The sequence below is a fragment of the Spermophilus citellus genome (assembly GCF_964194105.1).
Source record: "Spermophilus citellus genome assembly, chromosome: 16".
NCBI classification, from domain to species: domain Eukaryota; kingdom Metazoa; phylum Chordata; class Mammalia; order Rodentia; family Sciuridae; genus Spermophilus; species Spermophilus citellus.
The window spans coordinates 82,641,849-82,663,815 of NC_138196.1; the positions used below are offsets into that span (position 1 = coordinate 82,641,849).

Genomic DNA, 21,967 nt, shown 5'->3' on the forward strand with positions numbered 1-21,967 from the left:
GCATGCGTTACTCATAATAAAAACTGGCCTGAAAGGGAGAAACTAACACTGTTAATGAAGAAAGATATAACTTTGTACAAGTTGGTATCTGGAGTATCTGCCAAGAAAATCTTGAATCTAAATACGTCAAAAACAAGCCGGGTGTGACGGCACATGCTAGTAATCCCAGCGACCCAGGAAGCTGAGGAGCACGACTGCAGCCTGAGCCAGCCTCAGCAATTTATTGAGGTCCTAAGCAACTTAGTGAGAACCTATCTCAAAATAAAAAGTAAAAAGGGAGGGGGATGTAGCTTAGTGGTAAAGCAACCCTGGGTTCAATCCCAGTATCATTAGAAATAAATAAATAGTACTTCAACAGTAAGTATTAGTAAGGTTAAATTCATTTTTACTATAGACTTGCAATTGAACAGATGAAATATTTTGATAAGAATTTCTGTCTTCACAAATGTGGGTCTGGTATACATGTAGGAGTTACTTTGGCAAATTTCTATTTCTACTTTCATTAATAGTCAATTTAAGTATGAACCATGTATTATATGTATAAAGGAAAATTGGTACTATTATTAATTTTTTAAAAAAAAACACACAGAATTGAAACATGTGAAATAAACCATTAGTACATAAAACAATCAGCCAGACTGGCCCACCTGCTCACCAGCCCTGCTAATTTTAAGCACTCGACATGTTTGGCTGTGATCACCTAATGATTACAGCACTGCCAAGTATTGATTAGTATTGATCATACATCTTAGTAATAAAATAAATGAGTTTTTAACAAACTATTATATTCCTTTGCAATTTTTAATTTTTCAACTTAGTTTTTAAAAACTTTTCTCAGTACCTAAGAAAAATATTGTAGTTTTATAAATGCAGAAAACAAGCCCAATCACTAAGTCACTCTTATGTAATAGAAAACTGTTGGTGATATTTGGGTCGCAAAATGTTAAACAGTGAAGACATTAGAGACAGTGAAAGGTTTTATTTTATTTTTTACTTTCATCCAAACACACCCTTTGCTGAAAAACATAAAAGCATGCACAATGATGAAATTCTTATAAAGAAAAACCAAGTAATAAGTAAGCTGTAAATCAACAATAATACAACAAAAGCTTAAAATGATAATGTGAAACGATTTACAGGTAGGCATATAGCTTTTAATTTTAGAAAACAGTTAATTCAAGTCAACATCAACATGTGTTAAGTTTCTGACTTCTCAAATGTTTTGATACAAAAATGTCTCCAACTCCCATGTTTTATTGACCTTTTGTGATAAGAAAGTTAAATACAGTCCTAAGAAACACCATATTCAAAAGTGACCTCATGAAGGTCACCTTTCTTGTTAAAATCATTTGTAATCCACATAATTCCAATGATATTTTCTCTTAAAATTTAAATGAAAGCATATCCATGATATTCCAAGTTCTACAACTTAAATTCATTTTGATTTGTCAGAAACAAGCTCTAAAATTAGGACTTAAAAAAAAAAAAAGTATTTAACAGAGACATGGAATTGATCTAAATTTCACTTTACATGTAAAAGAAAACGGCAATTCAGCATGAGGACACTTTTCATGAGTCTGACCCAAGCCTCCACTCATAGTCAGGCTGACCGTATTCTGCGGGAAGATAGGCATATGAACGTTGTACACATACACATACTAATGGACAAAGACTGATTCACACCACACTACTCTCCAAAGGTATTGTTTGAAATGGCTTATTCTCTGGTTTTGGAAAAGTAACGGAAGATAGTCAGACAAAATTTCCCTCAAATTTTTTTCCCTCCATTTTGCTTTTTATAATTCAATTGGTGTGTTTCATCTGGGTCACAAAATGATTTTGCAACAAAAACTGACCAACAGAAAGCAGAATTGTTATCTTAAAACACCAGAAAGCAGTTGTATTTAAATTATAACATAAAAACAGAGCAGATCACACTTTAAAAAGGTCTTCTTCCATGACTGAAAGCTGTGATTTGGTTCCTGGAACGTAGCTCTTATTCTCACTTTGTAGCTCCATTTAAACCAATGGAAAGAACCAAATCTACTCAGTCCTGATGAATGATGTGAGGAAGGTGAATTTCTTGACACTGAACAAGTGCACGACGCCTCTGCAGAAGACTGGGAAGCCTGCTCGGAGTGCCCGGTGAGTTCCACTCCAAGCCAGGCCTGCTGGCCGGCCGCTCTTCACTGCTGGTCTAGTGTGCAAGCTAGGAGCAGCACCACTGAAGGAAGGGGTCCAGGAGGAAGGAAGGCCCAGTGCAGCTACCATGATAGCAGAAAGATGGTTTCTGAGTCAAACAGTTGGCTAGATCAGAGAGAAAAGAGGCCAAAGGCACATGCTAGCAATGGAGTCGTGATGTTTGTGGGCTCCGACCACCTCAAAGACCTGGGGACTCCAGATCCAGACAAAGGTTCACAGTAATTACTCTGATATAAAAAATAACAGGAAACAATTTTGTTTTCAAGCACTTATGGCACAGATGTTGGGAAGTACTAATAGCGTAGCTTAAATCTTCAAAAGCTGGGCAAATTCAAGTTCTGTTGTAATGAATCAGTTGCAAATTTAACTTAAAGTTCATTCTGACATTTGATACATTATTCTCTTGTGCAGAGTATAGGGTATGCAAATTGATTTCAATAAATATTAGAAATGTTAATTATTTTTCAAATACAAAGTAAAATCAGCTAATATCGCAATACACACACACAAAACAAAAAAAACAAAAAAAACAAAACACCGAACAGAATTTCTTTCCCCATGAATATTTCTTGCCCTTTTCCTTGAACATATTCATACTTAAATTCAATTTCTTTCATGGGCTTGCACAAAGTAAGAAAAAGCCCAATATTGCTAGCTTCAAGATACTAAACAGTGATGAGTTTGGAGTTGTCAGGTTGTAAAAAAAACCTGAAAATAACAAATAGAGTGAAATATGCTGCAAATTAATGTTAAAAAATACAGCCCTCTAAATTACAAAACGACATCAAATTATACAATGCTAATAATCTTCGGAAGCTGACGTTAGCTCGTGGGAGGTGTAAAGAATAGCATAAGCTCCACTTGGCTTTTACCTTTCCAGCAGCTCCTGCAATAACGTTGAAAAACCACATTTTGTTTGACCACATTTTGTTTGCCCAAGATCATCTGCTTATCGGCTTTAGTCACAAACTCTATCTTATCCAATGTTCAATCAACAAGGCTTTATTTACACTTCTTACTAAACTCAGGAAACAAGTTGACGTACTAGGCAGCCACAACGGCGAGAGGCAAGGCAGCACATTTGTGGCTGGGGTGCCCCCTGCTCATGCTCTGATGGTGACCCACAGGCAGCCCAGCAGGGTCCCGTAGAGCCACGTGTTCACATACAGTTTCCTTCCTGCCTCCGTGGTCAGCATGCCAGCAGTCAGTCCACTGAGAATCAACAGTGATGGCAAGGTCTTCTTGAGACTTAATTTGGAATGAACACATTTCCCAGGAAATTTGTTTCTTCTTTCTGGATCCGGTGAATCAAAGAATTCTATGAGCAACCTATGGTCAAAATGAAAAACAATACAATTGAAAGTTTCAGACACTTCAGAAGGTCTTGGAAATTCAGGGGAGATTGAGATTTCTAGCCTTTCACACTCTATATAATTCATATGAACTGTATTTCATGTCTGACTTCAAACATCTCTCAAGGATGTCTTTGAACCTTGACCTTCAGTTTTGCAGCGACCTGACTCACAGGGAGTGGCTTGTTGCAGCTTCTCTCCCTCCTCCCACAGCCCCTATCACACTACACAGCCAAAAAAGACCAGCAGTGCTTACAATACACATGGAGAGGCCCAGCAAAGCCCTAGTTCCCATGGAACTATAAACACAGGTAAAAGAAGGAAAACAACAAGCATTTTCCCAACTTAAAATGTGTAGAATTCCAATAGCAGAACATGATTCGATAATCTCAAAACAAAAATTCAGAAAGGAAAAATGCTTCTATTGCCTTATAAACCACACTAGACATAACCACTGTTTTAAAATGTCTAGCCTCGTCCTAAATACATACAAGTATCTATACCATAAAATAAATGAGATATTAAACATTGTTAGGAAGACCTATCAATACACAGATATTATTTATTAAAGTTCTCCCATAACCAAAATGGCCCTGAATCACTAGTTTAATAAATTCCATCATGTATAACTGCATTGATGAAACATAGAAATTTAACAAAGTTTCATTTTCTACCTGCCATACTTTTAATACTTTTCTTAGGTTAACCCAGAAGGGCTAATTATGAGATATTTCACCATAATTCAAGGAAAAGAAGAACAACTAAGTCTCCTGAGAAGAAACATACTAATGTGTGTGTGTGTGTGTGTGTGTGGTGTTGGAATTAAACCCAGAACCTCACCCATGTCAAGCACTCTACTACTGAGCTCAATCCCAAATCCTCAAACAACACTCTTTAATATGGACTTAGTAAATGGACCCATTGGGAAAAAAAAACAAAAACAAAAAAAGTCTAAATGTTTAAAATACATCTTAAAAAAAAATAGGATATGCTTCAGAAAGTATAAAATTTTGATTTATAAAAGCAAAACAAGCAGTAAATATCCTGAAGTGTTCAATTGAAAAAAAACTTTCTTGTAACAATATATATCACATCTGAATTTAAGACTCACCTTTCACCTTTGAAAAGAAAATCCTAAAACTTCTTATATGGAATCAGAGACAGTGATGTTGCCTGCTGCAGCATGGCTCTCTCTTTAGTGCTGCTCAGTGTGGCCCTGGGCTGTGCCTCACCTGAGAGGTATCCAGATATACCTGTAATTCACTTACAGGTAACCCTCAGCAAGGTTCAACTCTGTGCTATTATCGTGGACAAAAACATGGCCAAGGCCAGAAACTACTTAGGCCCCAACATACTAACAACACAGAGACACCTTCACCATAAAAATGTCAACTGCCCCTTCCTCTTCCAACACACACACCTGCACCATGCCCTCCAGCATGGGAGGCCCTGCCCTCTGCACCCCAGGATGGCGGCTGCTCCTTGTACAAAAGGAACACACCTTTATCTGACCTGGGAAGGCAGACTCAAGTATTTTACACTGGAAAACTTCTCCTTTTTCCTTAAACTTTATATCTTACCACATAGTTCAGGAAACACTGACAGGTAGACAGCTCTTTTACACTGACTTGTAAAAGCAACATATGAACAGATATGCAGGGAATAAGATACGACTTGAGTTTATAAAAAGTATTCTTGAGATAATAAAACTCTTTAAATTGGTTTCCAGTTATTTACTATAGTAAAATCTAAGTTTCTTGAATTGTTGTTACTCACTTATCTTTTATCTCAAAACGCTCATGAAGCCATCTTCTCATATACTCTTGTTCTTCTGGGACATCTTTCTTGTCTATACGAGCTATGTGAATATGAATTGTTGGACATTCTTTGCAGAGAAATTCTAATAAAGAACAAAGATATTTCACTTTTTGCTATTTTAGAACTCATGGTTACATAATGCATCCCACTGTCATATATAAATTCAAAAAAAATTTTAATACCCTAGTACCTACACCTGATCCTCTTCCAGTGCTACACTGGTGTCCCTACTTTTTCGTGAGAACACTTTTTTCCTTCTTTCTTTCTAGCTTTCAACATATGAGAGAAAACATAAAACCCTTGACTTTCTGGGTTTGGCTTATTTCACTTAATATTTTACTATTCAGGTTACTGCAAATGACATGATTTCATTCATCTTTATGACTGAATAAAATTCCACTGTATATATACACCACATTTTTATTCATTCATTGTATTCTATACTTTGTTATTCTAATTTGTACTACCATAAACATGGATATACATACATTTCTATTTAAAAAAAAAGAGAAAATAAAATAAGGCAAAAAAAAGTATGGATTATAAACTGGTAGTTTTAAGTTTCCAGAGGCAGTGATGTGGTAATTTCCAAGTCTACTATAATTATGCAAGTCATTATTTAAATAATCAGCACCATATGTTGTTTTCATACAACAACTTGTAATTCTCTAAGCATCCCAGGCATAGGAACTGGACCCTTACTAAAAGTCCACCTCATCCCTCTGAAGGGATACCAAGATACTGATCACCATCAGACTCATCTCCACTACCAACCCCCAGCCAGCACAGCACCTGTTATGTATGGTTACTGCCATTTCCCCTAAAAGACTGGAGGCTTTGGGGCAGAGGAGTCCATCTGATTCACTACCACCTAGACCTCCCAGCCTGGTGAAGAGCTGGGCGGAAAGAGCCCTTCAGAGCTTCACTTCTGGTTGTAGGCAGACAGCTTCTTGTCACTGACTGCTCCACAGCCCGGACACATCTGAAGGAGTAGCTGCCTTTCCTCTCTCATCTTGGCCACTGGCTATCCTTGATTTCCTGATCCTTGCCACATTTTACCAGATGATTCTTACTATGAAATAGCTACAAGCCCGTAAGTGACTGTTACTTTGAAGGCTTGCTAATATAGAAAAGGAGATGCTCTTTTTCTGCCTGGGCTGCCCACGGATGAGGTGAGTGTTTACTGCAAGCCCCAGCCCTACTCCTAGCCCAGAGACCCCCTTGCAGACAGCTCTGTGGAAAGGAGAGCTCTCAACACACTGAAGTTCCTGAGGGAACAAGGAAATCATCCTCTGAAATTTAAGAGTATGTTTCCCTGGTAGGTGTGAAGCAGGACGCTGGGGCCTTTCTTCTCAGCATTCCCTGTTCTGAGGGGGACTTCAAGCTTCTCCGTGAAGCAGCCTTCACTCTCTTGGACTGTGCGGGTGCTCTTTACTTCTGCGTCAGGCCTTAGCAACATGTTGCACTTAGGTCATCAGAAACACCCGGGGAGGAGCAAGCAGCTTGGATGGCAAGGAGCCCAGCACTAAGCCAGGGAAGATGTTACTCGTTCAGTGTTTTTGTCTTCATTTTCCTCCAGTTCTATTTTATCTACATAATCCAAGAACTGCTTACAAACTGCTCTTTGAAGCAGAAGTGCACTGGTCAAGAGCACAGCAGTGGGAAGCAGGAGCTGGCCTCGATCCCTCACGCACCCTAACAAATCTCCTAGGCTCTCTGTGCCCATGCACCCACGTCTGAACAGAGGATGACAGTCACAGCAGCTCCCACACTCCCTAGTCTGCCTATTCCTCGTTCTCAGTTCTCTAAAGTTAAGTGTCTGCTTACATTTACCCAAACTATTCTGCTCACTCAGAACTTTTTCTTCTTATGAATGACACAGATAATAGATCTAAGTCCTTAAAACCCAGCATGTTTGAAACAGAAATGTCATAATTTCTTCTTGTCAGACAGTGATTCTAAGTTTCATAAGTATTCTATGAAAAACACATTCAAAGATGAGCACTGGCCATCAGTGCACACCTTGATATCACTCAGGACCACTTACCCTACCTTTGATTTACAGAGCTGTCCGTTTCTATGTATGAGCTTCAGGTAGAAAGAGGCGGGGATAAGGACTTCCAAAAGAATAATGCGGCAGCCAAGAAGTACCAAACTTGGCAGGGCAGATAAAATTTCAACTGGAGCCAATTAATAGCATCTTTAAAAAGACACCAAGTAAATGGAATGCCTATTTTTGAAGACTGGTGATACTCTTAATAGACACTGGCCACTGACATGTGCTGTATTAGCACTGAATCTCTAGCACATGAAAACCTAGACTTACCCGTCATGGACGGTGACTCTTCTCGCTCTCCTTTATTGTCTTTCCCTTGGTAAACCACTGTAACATCATAAATCGCATCTAAGTAGTTCTTCATAGAATCAAAAGCAACATAAGTTGCCTTTATTCTTGGTGTCAGCACATACTTTAACACTGGAAGGCCTAGAAAAGAAGTCAATTCAGTGTGCCACAAATTAGGAGTATTCTAAGTTTTCAATTGTTTTAAATTTCCACAAGTAGACAAGACAGACAAGTATTAATGCCATAACCTCACATCTATGGGCTTTAGCTTTGAAAGCACACCTCTCACAAGCCTTCTTCTATTTATGTCCACACTCCTTAATACAAACTAAACACTTACAGGCACAAGATACTGCATGGAAGCTTCCAGAAAACAGGTCCTCAGAAACCCTTGGCTTCAGTACGCCCAGCTAAGGGCAGACGCTGGGATCCTCACTTCTGGCAACTGCATAAGGCCACAGCATCTTGCCCATGACCACTCAAGATGTCTGAGCAGCACAATTCATAATTTATGACCACTAGTCCATGACTCCTTTAATTCTACTTCTGTTCAAACTAAGACAGAGAGAGAGGAATCATGTAGATGACCCCCAGTGTGTACAACACCTAAGTAAGAGCTCACACATTCCATATACTGCAAAATACTGACCTGATATTTTAGGATAAACTGAAGAATACCACATCTTAGTGTAGTATTTTTTAATGAAGTATACAATCTAGTGGCTCAGTCTATTCAGAACTGTCAGTCATCATCACTAAGGCTAGACTGCCCCCACTGCCCCACACAGACACCCCATAGCACATATGTGGACTCTGCACACGCCACTCACTTGTGACTACCACTGCTCTGCCTGCTGTCTCCTGCTTACTCTGAACATTTCACATAAATGAGCTCTGACACTATGTGACCTTGTGTGACTGGGTAGCCTCCTTACTTAGCAGAATGATTCCAAGGTTCACTTGCTCTTGCATGCATCAGTTTATCCATTCCTTTTTATGGCTGAATACTATTCCACTGCACGGATGGAGCACATTTTTTACCTGTTCATCATTTGATGGGCATGTGAGTTGTTTCCACTCTTTGGCTCTTAGGAATAATGCAGCTATGCACATTCACATAAACTCCATATGAATTCTGCCTACTGAATAAGTTATTGTATCAACATATGATCTTAAATTCTCTCAGGTATTTCTTATACTTTTTAAAAAACTTCTTGGATGAGAAAACATTGCAATTATAGACAACTAACAGAATGTCACCAGTGTCTCTACTTGTGTGAAGGATTTGCAGTTCCCCTTCTATTTTCTGCTGCCTCCCCCTGCCTGGATTAGCACACTGACCAATTTAAGGGAAAACCGCAGATCTCTAGACATGCCTTGAACATAGACTACAGAGAACCTGACTTGGAACCTCTGCCTCCTCTGGCCCTCATGACTATTGGCCAAGAAAGGCCCATGGCTCTCACTGGTCCTCTGCCTTCACCCCTATTCTGAGAACTCCCTCAAGAAAGCGCTGTCCCCGTGTTTCTCCCCTACCTGGACTTGTGCTCAGGCCCCTCGGGGCTGACGCACACCCCCCCTCAGGAGCCCTGCCCACTGGCATCCTGCACAGCCCAGCTTCAGTGCTTCTTCCCATAAAATCTCCCCAAACCACACCTAGAAGGGGTTCAGCCTCAGTGGACTTAACTCTTTTCTGTGTTCTGGTTTTATGAAACTATGTAAAAACCTAAATAAGACCGAGGCAGGTGGCCTTTAAAACAGCTCCAGCAACCCCTCCTCCTGTGTTCATGCCCGAGTGGGGCTGGACCTGGTAGGGAGCTTCTAAACCAACAGAATATGGCAAAAGTGACGGGACGCCACTTCCAACATCAGCTTGCAGGGCTGGGCCTCCTGTCTTGCCCATTCTTGCTCCAAGCTCTTTTTAAAAAAAAAAAAAATCCTAAATTATAGTTTTATTTACATTTAAAAACACACTGGAAATTCTGAATATGCCCATGATCAAGCTTATTTTCAACGTACATTACTTCAGTTTTGATGTCATGGTTTGTTCTGACAAGTCCTTTTACAGGCTCAACACCAAAATGGGGAAACCCCTATAGATTTTTGCTGGCATTGCTGCCGATGATGTACACTGCTCCCTTGCTAACAGTGATGAGTGACTCTAATCGGCTCTTTGTCACCTCAGCGTTTTCTGGCCATAACGAGGATAACTGTGAGCTGCCAAAGAAGCCACCACGTGTAACTGAACTGCTGTGTTTGCCTTGCTGATGAGCGTTAGTTTTAACACAGCAATAGTTCAGCAAGGATTGAAATACTTAGTGTTTGTGGTGGTGGAAAAGTTCAATATCTGAAATAAAAAACAGCAGCAATTACTACATCTCTTGAAATTATCCCATTAGTAAGTGGAACTGGAATAAGAACTTCATAGGTCAAGCTAACATGGAAGACACTGATAAGGACTTTATCAGCAAGTAGATCAAGAGCACTTCCCAAAGATGATTTTTGATTGGCCCAGTTTCCAGCAATAAATCATCCAACAAATCAGTTAGCCCAGCTAAAGCAAAAACTCCTAATGCAACATTAAAATCTTCAATGATCAAATATCCCCAGCAGGGCCAGGCCAAGCCTGCTCACCGACACCCTCTCTGGGACTGTCCATGAATGCTCCTGGGGACTGGCAGTGCTTGCTGAGACCCACTCACCTTTGGGGCCTCCTTCATGGGCCGGCTGCTGCTGGGCAAGTGCTATGGGTGCAGCAACCAAGCTTGGCCTGGCAGCTCAGACAGGCGGGCACAAGTGGGCAACTTAGAGAAGTTCCCCTACAGAACTAAAATGTTCTGAAACTCTAACATTTGTCCCACTGAAAATCCAAAAATTTTATTTAATGATGAGATTGCTGTTTTTTTCCCCTAAAACCTATAAAATTAGGAAATACTTATGAAATACAATCAGACTCTACTGTGGAACTTTTCTGAGGTTAATGTTAACATGAACTGAAACTCTCTAAGGGAAGTACATAAAATACAACATTCTCTAAACCCACCTGTACATGAAACCCTCTTCTTAACACTGCATGGACTTCGTCATAGAATCAAGACTATAAAGCCTTAAATAAAACTCAGTGACCTCATTAGGAAGACTGCTGGCAGCAGAGGGGCAAAAGGAGGCACAGTGGAAAAGACAGGAGCAAGTCCTCAGGGAGTGACTTTTTAAAATCATTCTTTATTTGTTTTAATCAGTTACACATGACAGTAAAATGCAGTTATGCACTTTAATATACCATACAGAGGTGGGGTATGATTTCTCATTTTTCTGAGTGTACAGGTGCAGAATCATAGTGGTCATGCAGTCACACAGTGATGCAGTCATACAGTGATAATGTCTGCTTCCTTCTACTGTCTTTCCTATCCCCACATCCCCTCCCGTCCCTCCCATCACTGCCCTCTACCTAATCTAAGGTAATGCTATTCTACCCTAGTGTCCCCCGCCCTTATTGTGAATTAGCATCTGCATAGTAAACATTTGGCCTTTGTTTTTTGGGATTGGCTTAATTTTCTTAGCATGATATTCTCCAACTCCAACCATTTACTAGCAAATGCCATAATTTCACTCTTCTTTAAAGCGGAGTGATATTCCATTGAGTATATATGCCACATTTTCTTTATCCATTCATCTATTGAAGGACACCTAGGCTGGTTCCATAGTCTAGCTATTGTGAATTGAGGTGCTATAAACATTGATGTGGCTGCATCACTATAGTCACTGATTTTAAGGCCTTTGGGTATAAAGGAGTGGGATAGCTGGATCAAGTGGTGGTTCCATTCCCAGCTTTCTGAGGAATCTCCATACTGCTTTCCATAGTGGTTGCACCAATTTGCAGTCCCACCAGCAATATAGGAGTGTACCTTTTTCACTACATCCTCACCAACATTTATTGTTGCCTGTATTCTTGATGACTGCCATTCTAACAGGAGTGAGATGAAATCTTAGAGTAGTTTTGATTTGCATTTCTCTAATTGCTAGAGATGTTGAACACTTTCTCATATGTTTGTTGACTGATTGTGTATCTTTTTCTGTAAAGTGTCTGTTCAATTCCTTAGCCCATTTATTGATTGGGTTATGTGTTTTCTGGGTGTTAAAGTTTTTGAGGTCTTTATATGTCCTAGAGATGAATGTTTTATCAGAGGTGCATGTGGTGAAGATTTTCTCCCAGTCTGCAGGCTCTCTCCTCACGTTATTGATTGTTTCCTTTGCTGAGAAAAAGCTTTTTAATTTGAATCCATCCCATTTATTGATTCTTTATTTTACTTCTTGCACTTTAGGAGTCTTGTTAAGGAAGTCAGATCCTAGGCCAACATGGTGAAGATTTTGGCCTATTTTTTCTTCTATTAGGCTTAGGGTCTCTAATCTAGTTCCTAAGTCTTTGGTCCACTTTGAGTTGACTTTTGTGCAGGGTGAGAGATAGAGGTTTAACTTCATTTTGCTACATAAGGATTTCCACTTTGCCAGCACCATTTGTTAATAGGCTATCTTCTCTCCAGGGAATGCTTTTGACACCTTTGTCTAATATGAGATAACTGTATTTATCTGGAGTTGTCTCTGTGTCCTCTATTCTGTACCATTGTTCTACAAGTCTATTTTGGTGCCAATACCATGCGGTTTTTGTTACTATAACTCTGTAGTATAGTGTATGGTCTGGTATTGTGATGCCTCCTGCTTCACTTTTCTTGCTAAGGATTGCTCTAGCTATTCTGAGTCTCTTATTTTTCCAAATAAATTTCATGATTGCCTTTTCTATTTTTATGAAGAATGTCACTGGGATTTTAATAGAAAATGCATTAAATTTGTATAATGCTTTTGGTAATATGGCCAGTTAGACAATATTAATTCTGCCTATCCACAAGCATGGTAGATCTTTCCATCTTCTGAGGTTTTCTTCAATTTCTTTCTTTAGTGTTCTGTAGTTTTGATTGTAGAGGTCTTTCACCTCTTTTGTTAGATTGATTCCCAGGTATTATATATTTTTTGAGGCTACTGTGAATGGGGTAGTTTTCCTAATTTCTCTTATGGATTTACTGCTGATGTCTAGGAATGTGTTTGATTTATAGGTGTTGGTTTTATATCCTGCTACTTTGCTGAATTCATTTATTAGTTCTAGAAGTTTTCTGGTGAAATTTTTGGAACTTCTAGATATAGAATCATGTCATCAGCAAATAGTGATAGTTTGAGCTCTTCTTTACCTATTTGTATCCCTTTAATTTCTTTCTTTTGTCTAATTGCTCTAGTTAGAGTTTCAAAGATGATGCTGAATAGAAGTGGTGAAAGAGGACATCTTTGTCTCGTTCTAATTTAGTGGGAATGCTTTCAATTTTTCTCCAATTAGGAGGATGCTGGCCTTGGGTTTAGCATATATAGGTTTTACAATGTTGAGGTATGTTCATACTATCTGTAGTTTTTCTATTGTTTTGAACATGAAGCAGTCCTGTATTCTGTCAAATGCTTTTTCTGCATCTATCAAGATGATCTTATGATTCTTCAAATCTATTGATGTGATGGATTACATTTACTGATTTTCGTATGCTGAACCAACCCTGCATCCTTAGGATGAATCCCACTTGACTGTGGTGTACTAAAATTTTAATGTGTTTTTGTATGTGATTTGCTAGAATTTTATTGAGAATTTTTGCATCTATGTTCATCAGGGATATTGGTCTGAAGTTTTCTTTCCTTGGTGTGTCTTTGTCTGGATTTGGGATCAGGGTGAGATTTGCCTCATTGAATGAGTTTGCTTTTATATTTCATGAAATACTTTGAGGAGTGTTGGTGTTAATTCTTCTTTGAAAGTCTTGTAGAACCTGGCTTAGAATCCATCTGGTCCTGGGCTTTTCTTGGTTGGTAGGCTTTTGATGGCATTTTTTATTTCATTACTTGAAACTGAAATACTTAAATCATTTTGGATATCAGTTTGGATAGGCCATATGTCTCTACAAATCTGTTGATGTCTTCAATATTTTCTATTTTATTGGAATATAAATTTTCAAAATAGTTTCTAATTATCTTCTGTATTTCAGACATATCCATTGTGATGTTTCTTCATCTTGTATTTTAGTATTTTTCTCCTTTTTCTCTTTGTTAGCATGGCCAGCGGTTTCTCTATTTTATTTATTTTTTCATAGGACCAACTTTTTGTTTTGTCAACTTTTTCAGTTTTCATTGATTTCAGCTCTGATTTTAATTATTTCTTGTCTTCTACTGCTTTTGGTATTGATTTCTTCTTTTTTCCCCTAGGGCTTTGAGATGTAGTGTTACATCATTTATTTGTTGATTTTTTATTCTTTTGATGAATGAGCTCAATGCAATAAACTTTCCTCTTAGTACTGCCTTCATATTGTCCTAGAGAGTATCAGTGTTCTCATTTACCTCTAAGAAATTTTTTATTTCATTCTTGATTTCTTCTACTATCCATTCATCATTCAATAGTGTATTATTTAGTCTCCATTTGTTATAGTAGCTTGTATTTTTTAATTTTTTCACTGATTTCTAATTTCATTCCATTATGGTCTAATAGAAGGCAGGGTATTATCTGGTAATTTATATTTACTAAGAGTTGCTTTGTGGCTTAAGATATGGTTTATTTTAGAGTCAGAGCATGTGCTGCTGAGAAGAAAGTATAATTTTTGCTTGTTGATGAGTGAAATATTCTATATATGTCTGTAAGTCTAAATTATTGATTGAATTATTTAGTTCTACAGTTTCCTTATTTAGTTTTTATTTGGAAGATCTGTCCAATAGTGAGAAAGGTGTATTAAAGTCATCCAGTATTACTGTATTGGGGTCTATTTGAGTCTTAAAATTGAGAAGGGTTTGTTCAATGTACATAGATGCTCCACTGTTTGGGAGCACGTCCTGCTTATATATACTTCCCTTAAGAAGTATGAAGTGTCCTCTTTGTGTCTTCTGAATAACCTTGGTTTGACCTCTACTTTATCTGAGAATGAAAACCCCTGCTTGTTTACACAATCCATGAGTGATAAGTCTTATCCCAACCTTTAACCTTCAGCCTGTGGATGTCTTTGCCCATGAGGGGAGTCTCTTGAAGACAGATATTATTGGGCCTTGCTTTTTAACCCAATCTGCCAGTCTATGGCTTTTGATTAATGATTTTAGCCTATTGACATTCAAAGTTATTACTGAGATATGATTTGTATTCCCTGTCATTTTGATTTATTTTTGTTTTTTGATTTGTCTTGGTTTCTCATTTGGCTGAATGTCTCTTTAGTGTAGATCCTCCCTCTGTTGGTTTTCACTTCATCCTCATGGAATATTATGTTGGGAATGTTCTGTCAGCAGTGTAACTTTCTAGTGTGAATTATTTTAATTTTTGTTTATCATAGAGGGTTTTAATTTCATCTTCAAATCTGAAACTTAATTTTGCTTGGTTGGCATCCATTTTCTTCAGAGCTTGAAATCCATTATTCCAGGATCTCCTAGCTTTGAGAGTTTGGGCTGAGAAATCAGTTGAGATCTGAATTGGTTTCTCCCTATATGTACTTTGATTTTTTTTCTCTCACAGCCATTAAGATTTTATCTTTATTCTGTGTGTTAGTCATTCTCATTGTAATGTGTCTTGGTGGGGGTCTGCTGTAATTTTGTACATTTGGTGTCCTATAAGCCTCTTGTATTTGATTTTCCATTCCATTCTTTAGATTTGGGAAATTTTCTGCTACTATACATTGAAAGGATTGTGCATTCCTTTGGTTTGTATCTCTGCTCCTTCATCTATTCCAATTAAGCTTAAATTTGGTCTTTTCATGTTACCCATAATTCTTGGATGTTCTTCATAGTTTCTTACCATCTTCTCTGCATGGTCAACTCTACTTTCAAGATTATATATTTCGTCTTCATTGTCTGAGGTTCTATTCCAAGGGGTCTAGTCTGTGGGTGATGCTTTCTATTGAATTTATTTATTTTAATTTTTTTAGGATTTATTTATTTATTTATTTAAGTTTTCGGCGGACACAACATCTTTGTTTGTATGTGGTGCTGAGGATCAAACCCGGGCCGCACGCCTGCCAGGCGAGCACACTACCGCTTGAGCCACATCCCCAGCCCCTTTCTATTGAATTTATAATTCGGTTTACTGATTCCTTCATTTTGAGGATTTCTGCTTGTTTTTATTTCCATGATCTCTAACTCTTTTTGAAGTGAACTTTCACTTCCTGTATTTTTTCTTTGATTTCACTCCTTATACTATACTTCACAGATCAATTTAACTATATATAATCTAAACTCCTTCCTGGACATTTCTTCTACTGTGTTATCAGTGACTTCAACAACAGTTGAAGCATCTTGGTCTGTTTGGGGTGCTTTATTCCCTTGTTTTTTCATGTTGTTAGTGTGTTTTCCCATCTAGAAGTATGGATCTAAGGCAGGATAAATTCTACAGGGTCCCTGAAGGTTTCTAACACTTCACCTTTACTGGTAAGACCAATATCAACAGCACCCAGTGTACACAATATATAGCCTTAAACCTAACAGCTCCCACCAAGGCTTGTCTGCTGCTTTCTTGCAGATGATGAGTTCAATAACTATCTATAGTACAAACAGAAAATTGTTTAAAACAGTTTACAGTTTCAAATGGTAGATGAGAGACCAGGGGTAGTATGTGATACTAGTGAGGGAGGAAGAGAAGCTAGAAGTAAAACTTCACAGGAAGAGTGGAAGAGGAGCTGACAGAGATTGGCTGTTGGTTGGAGAAAGGTTGGAAAGAAAACAGACAAAAGAGAGGAAAAATATGAACAAAGAGAAAAATATTAAAGACATAAGAATAAAACAAAAATGCAAAACACCAATCATATATTATTGTCCTCCACACACTGATGCATAAAAACATCCTGTTCCAAATATGGAAGAGATATTAGCAAATCAAAAAATAAAATAGAGTAAATCTTGCTGGGAAGTCGAACTGTCTCTGTCAGTGTTCAACAGTTTCTCAGCTCTGTCTCTGAGAAACTGGATCACCAAACCCAGATCAGCCCCTGCAAACCCAGTCACTATCCCACTGATCTGGTCTTCAGATACCTCAGGTTCAGCAAGCTGCAGTCCCAAGGTCTCAGTGCTGCTCCTACTTGCAGAGAGATCACCGGGGATCCACTCATGCCAAGGAGCAACCCCGAGATGCAGCAGCAAGACAAGGGCCACCAGCACTCTCAGCAGGAAGACCCCAGGCTCCTCAAACCTACAGGCACCTCCACACTGGACCTGCAGCTCCCAGCTGGAGTCCTCAGACAGAGGCTCTTGTGGTGGTAAACCTGCTAGTACCCAGGTCTCAGGGCCTGGCTGGTGTCCCAAAATGGGTGCAGCCACGCGCAACCAAACCCGGAGTCTCCCCCGCAGCAGTGCTCTAGGCCTTGGTAGCCGTGGTAGTGGTGGTGGTTGTCGGCAGCAGGCAGTGGGTCAGTAACAGTGGCAGCTGCAGGGTGAGCAGCAATTGAAGCTGTGGGGACAGCGTCACCAGGCAATTTCCAGGGATCAGCAGCAGTTTGGGCTTCAGCTGCATCCGGGCAGCCGTGTCTTCTGGGACAGCACCAGGTGGTTGCAGCTGCAAAGGGAGCAGCATCCAGAAAGAAGACCTCCAAGCGACCTCAGGCTGGCAGCAGCAGAATCAGAGGCAGCAGCCAAGCCGGTAGCAGTGCAGGCTAGGAGTGACGTTTTGATGTGAGCCATTGATGGGGTCTCTTCTGACTGGACTGAGGGATACTTTAATTCACTGGGAACAAGCATCCATGTGGATATTTCAGCAGTAGAAATCTGGGTCTTGGAAATCTTGGAAACATGCTCGGTAGATTTTGTCTCTTCATCTCATTTTAAACGGAACATTAAGGAATGCATTATTTTAGCTGTAACTATGCCAATGTATCTATCTAGAGGCCTCTTGCCATTTCTGTCTTCAGTGAACTTTTTGTCCCCAAGAAAGGATTACAAATTTTGACTAATAGATTGAGATGGTATTGTGTATTCTTGGTTATCCAAAACACTCACGTAGCTTTAGGATTCTGAACTGGTGAACAAGCATGGTACACAAGACCTGAGGAGTATGTCCAACTACGCTGCTTGTGACACAATGGCTTTGTTCTTTGCTTGTGTTTGTTTCTTGTCTTGCACAAATGAACTTTTAAAAAATAAAAGCTATTTTGGAAATAAAAAGAAAGAAAGAAAAAAGAAAACTACTGCTAATGACTTGCCTTCACCCAGAGAAGGAGAGCCAAATACCAAGCCCATGTTCACTGACCTCCATCACTGCACCCGGCCCAACTGAACACTCTATTGCCACAGCTCTTCTTCATTGGCTTTTTGCATGAAGCCACTGAAACTCCTTGCTCACCACACATGTCCCTCACCACTCATGCCGTTCAGCTTGTTTTCTCACACCCAGAGCTCCCTCCTCAAGTCACCAGGTGCCCTGCAGGCTGGCCAACTGGCTGTGGCCTGACTTACCCACTGCAGTGCGGAGGCTTCTCTAGTTGCACACCTGACACACCATGCACTCTCCTGAGCAGGATTCGTGCCTGTGCCATGTCAAGTCTCTTAAACAAACGCAGCTACACGCAACTACACAAAAGCCTTGTTTGCCTGCTATTACATGGCACAAGATGACCGACTTGAGTTCTTCTGTACAGTTTTATTAATCCTTTTTTTTTAAAAAAAATAATTGAATCTCTCTTTTAATGTGTTCTCCTTGGTTATACATGACAGTACAGTATATTATGACATATTTGTATAAACATGGGTACATCTTATTCAAATTAGGGATGCCAGTCTTGTGGTTGTACATGATGTGGAGATTCTTTGTAGTGAATTTATAGTGTACAAATGAAAGTTAAGTCACATTCATTCCACTGTTTTTCTTATTCCTGTCCCTCCTCCCTTCCCTTTAATCCCCTTTGTCTAATCTACTGAACTTCTATTCTTCCTCCCCAACGCTTACTGTATGTGAGCATCCATAGACAGAATATTCAACCTTTGGTTTTTCAGGGATTAGCTTACTTCACTTATCAAAATAGTGTCTAGATCCATCTATTTCCCAGAAAATGTCATAAAGTCATCCTTTTTTTATGGCTGGTTAATATTTCATTGTGTATACATCATATTCTCTTTATCCATTAACCTGCTGAAGGGACCTAGGTTGGTTCATAGCTTACCTATTGTGAATTGAGCTGCTATAAACATTGATGTGGCTGTGTCACTGTAGTATGCTGATTTTAAGTCCTTTGGATATATAGAATTGGGTCAAATGGTGGTTCCATTATAAGAGTTGTTTTGGGGTGCAGAGTGGGAGCACATACCAGCAATAGAACTCCAGGGCACTTGACCACTGAGCCACATCCCCAGTCTTATTTTGTATTTTATTTATAGACAGGATCTCACTGAGTTGCTTAGCGCCTCACTTTTCCTGAGGCTGGCTTTGAACTCATGATCTTCCTGCCTTAGCCTCCTGAGCCACTGGGATTACAGGTGTGTGCCATCGTGCCCAGCCCCATAACAAGTTTTCTTGAGGAATTTCCATACTGTTTTCCAGAGTGATTGCACCAATTTGCAGTTCTACCAGCAATGTATTATGTACCCTTTTCCCCACATCCTCACAAACATTTATTGTTACTTGTATTCTTGATTGTTCCATTGTAATTGGAATGAGATGAAATCTCAGTGTAGTTTTAATTTGCATTTCTCTAATTGCTAGAGATGTTGAATATTTTTTCAAATATTTGTTGACCATTTGTATTCACTTCTGTGAAGTATCTGTTTAGTTCCTTTGCCCATTTATTGATTGGGTTATTTGTCTTTTGGTATTAAGTTTTAGAGTTCTTTATATATCCTAGAGATTAATGCTCTATCTGAGGTGCAGGCAGCAAAGATTTTCTCCCATTCTGTAGGCTCTCTCTTCACAATGTACACTGAACCCCAGGCCAACATCATTTAAATGGAGAAAAAATGAAAGCATTCCCTCTAAAATCAGGAACAAGACAGGGATGCCCTCTTGCACGACTTCTATTCAACGCAGTCCTTGAAACACTAGCCAGAGCAATTAGGCCAAAGAAAGAAGTTAAAGGGATACAAATAGTTCATATAAGAGCTCAAACTATCCCTATTTGCTGTGACATGATCCTATATTCAGAGGACTCAAAAAACGTCACCAGACAACTTCTAGAACTCGTAAATGAATTCAGCAAAGTAGCAGGATATAAAACTAACACCCATAATTCAACTGTGTTCCTATACATCAAAGATGAATCAGCTGAAAGAGAAATTAGGAAAACTATCCCATTCACAATAGGCTCAAAAATAAAAAAGAAAACATGGGGATCAATCTAACAAAAGAGGTGAAAGACCTCTACAATGAAAAGTATGTAACACTAAAGAAAAAAAATTGAAGACCTTAGAAGATGGAAAGATCTCCCATGATCTTGGATAGGCAGAGTTAATATCATCATAAAGGCCATACTACCAAAAGTGCTCTACAGATTTAATGCAATTCCTATTAAAACTCCAATGACATGGGGCTACAGTTGTAGCTCAGTGGCAGAGCACTTGCCTAGCATGTGTGAGGCACAGGGTTCGATCCATAGCACCACAAAAAAACAGAAACAAAAACAAAGCTTTTTAAAAAAAATTCCAACAGCATTCTTCATAGAACTAGAAAAGCAATCATGAAATACATTTGGAAAAATAAGAAGCCCAGAATAGCCAAAGAAATCCTCAGTGAGAAAAGTAAAGCAAGAGGCATCACAATACCAGGCCTTAGATCACACTACTACAGAGCTGCAGAAACAAAAACAGCAGGCACTAGTACCAGAGCAGACATGGAGACCAACGCAGCAGAACAAGAGACACAGAGACCAACCCACGTGAACACAGTTAGCGCACTCTAGACAAAGGCGCCATTAACATGCACTGGAGAAAAGATGGCCTTTTCAACAAGTGGTGCTGGGAAAACTGGAAATCCATACGTAGCAGAATGAAATTGTGAGTCCTTCTGTTTTGTCCCTCAGGACCAGCTACCAGTGTTTGGTATCACCGATAGATTACCTGTACTGCTCCCTTCTCTCCATCTTCTAAAGTTAGCAGCGACGACTTTACTTATCACATATGAGTCTTTGTATAAATACTGTGTCACTCACAAAAGCCATATTACTACTACTGCTGCTTTACAAGTAAAGAAAGAGACTGAATAAACTTGACCAAGGATATGTGACTAATATGTGCTTAGGAAAAGCCCAAAGCTAGTGCTGATGTTCATCTAGGCACAAATACTAGCAAAAGAGTGAAACTTGATAAATATCATGAAGAAAAGCTGAAAACTGAAGAAAGAGGCCCAGTTACTCCCGGCCAACACAGACGTACCAAGTATGGCATAAGACAGGCTGGCAAAGTCATCTTGGACTTTCCACCCATTTTCTGAAGTGAAATAAGAGACCACAGCTGACTCTGTGGATAGAGATGAGCTGACCTTGCTGAGCCTTGCCTAAGGCACAGATAATGAGCAATAAACAGGTGTTACTGTTTGGAGTTACTAAGCTCTTGGATGGTTTGTCACCTAACAACAGATATCTGAAAGAGATTTTAAAGGCATAGAGAGAAACTAGACTTTGCTGACCTACTAGATGTTTGCTTGGTGAAAGGGAAGCGTCGAGGATGAGTCTGGTTTTGCACTGAGTGGCTGAGTCACGAGGGTAGGAAACGTGAGTGTGTGTGTGAGGGGTAATACACCTTCAGCATACTGACTCTGAGACGTAGCTCTGGACCTGTCAAGTGAAGCTCTCTAATGGGCAACTGTACATACAGGACTAGAATGAGGCAGAGAGATATAAAAAGGAGAAAGCTTTTTGTGAATCATCAGCATTAAACAAATGATGGCTGAGGTCATGAATTTAGACAATTATGAGAAAAATAAAAAGTGAAAAGAATGAGAGGTCCAATTCAGACGGTGGAAACAGTGTATGAAACAGGAGAGAATGAAGACGAGTGGGACAGAAGGAGATGAACACATGCAGGAACAAAAAGGCCAGCCGACAGGAACGCAGGGAATGGGAATCAGAAAGTACCATGAATGTCGTATCCCATCCCCGGGGGCTGAGAGGTAAGTGAGAAGGTGGGAAGAAGGACTCAGAGGCCTGGGCTTTAAGGAAAGGAGAAGAGGGCGCCAGAAGGAGGAGAACGTGAGCAGAGGGAGGAAGTTTTTATTTTACTTTTT

At 39.4% G+C, this 21,967-nt stretch overlaps 1 protein-coding gene across 2 annotated transcripts in view; it reads right to left on the reverse strand.

Annotated features, from left to right (window-relative positions):
• Positions 1 to 964: 964 nt before the first annotated feature.
• Positions 965 to 21,967, reverse strand: part of AGPAT5 (1-acylglycerol-3-phosphate O-acyltransferase 5) — a 65,151-nt gene continuing 44,148 nt past the window's right edge. The window contains exons 6-8 of one of the 2 annotated variants that reach the window (XM_081269415.1): positions 7,699 to 7,857; positions 5,331 to 5,454; positions 965 to 3,531 (exon numbers count right to left, since the gene is read on the reverse strand). In XM_081269415.1, coding sequence (XP_081125541.1) covers positions 3,306 to 3,531; positions 5,331 to 5,454; positions 7,699 to 7,857 — 509 coding nt within the window. In that variant the 3' untranslated portion in view covers positions 965 to 3,305. The remainder of the gene's footprint in view (positions 3,532 to 5,330; positions 5,455 to 7,698; positions 7,858 to 21,967) is intronic. The other variant, XM_081269416.1, reaches the window with a different exon arrangement.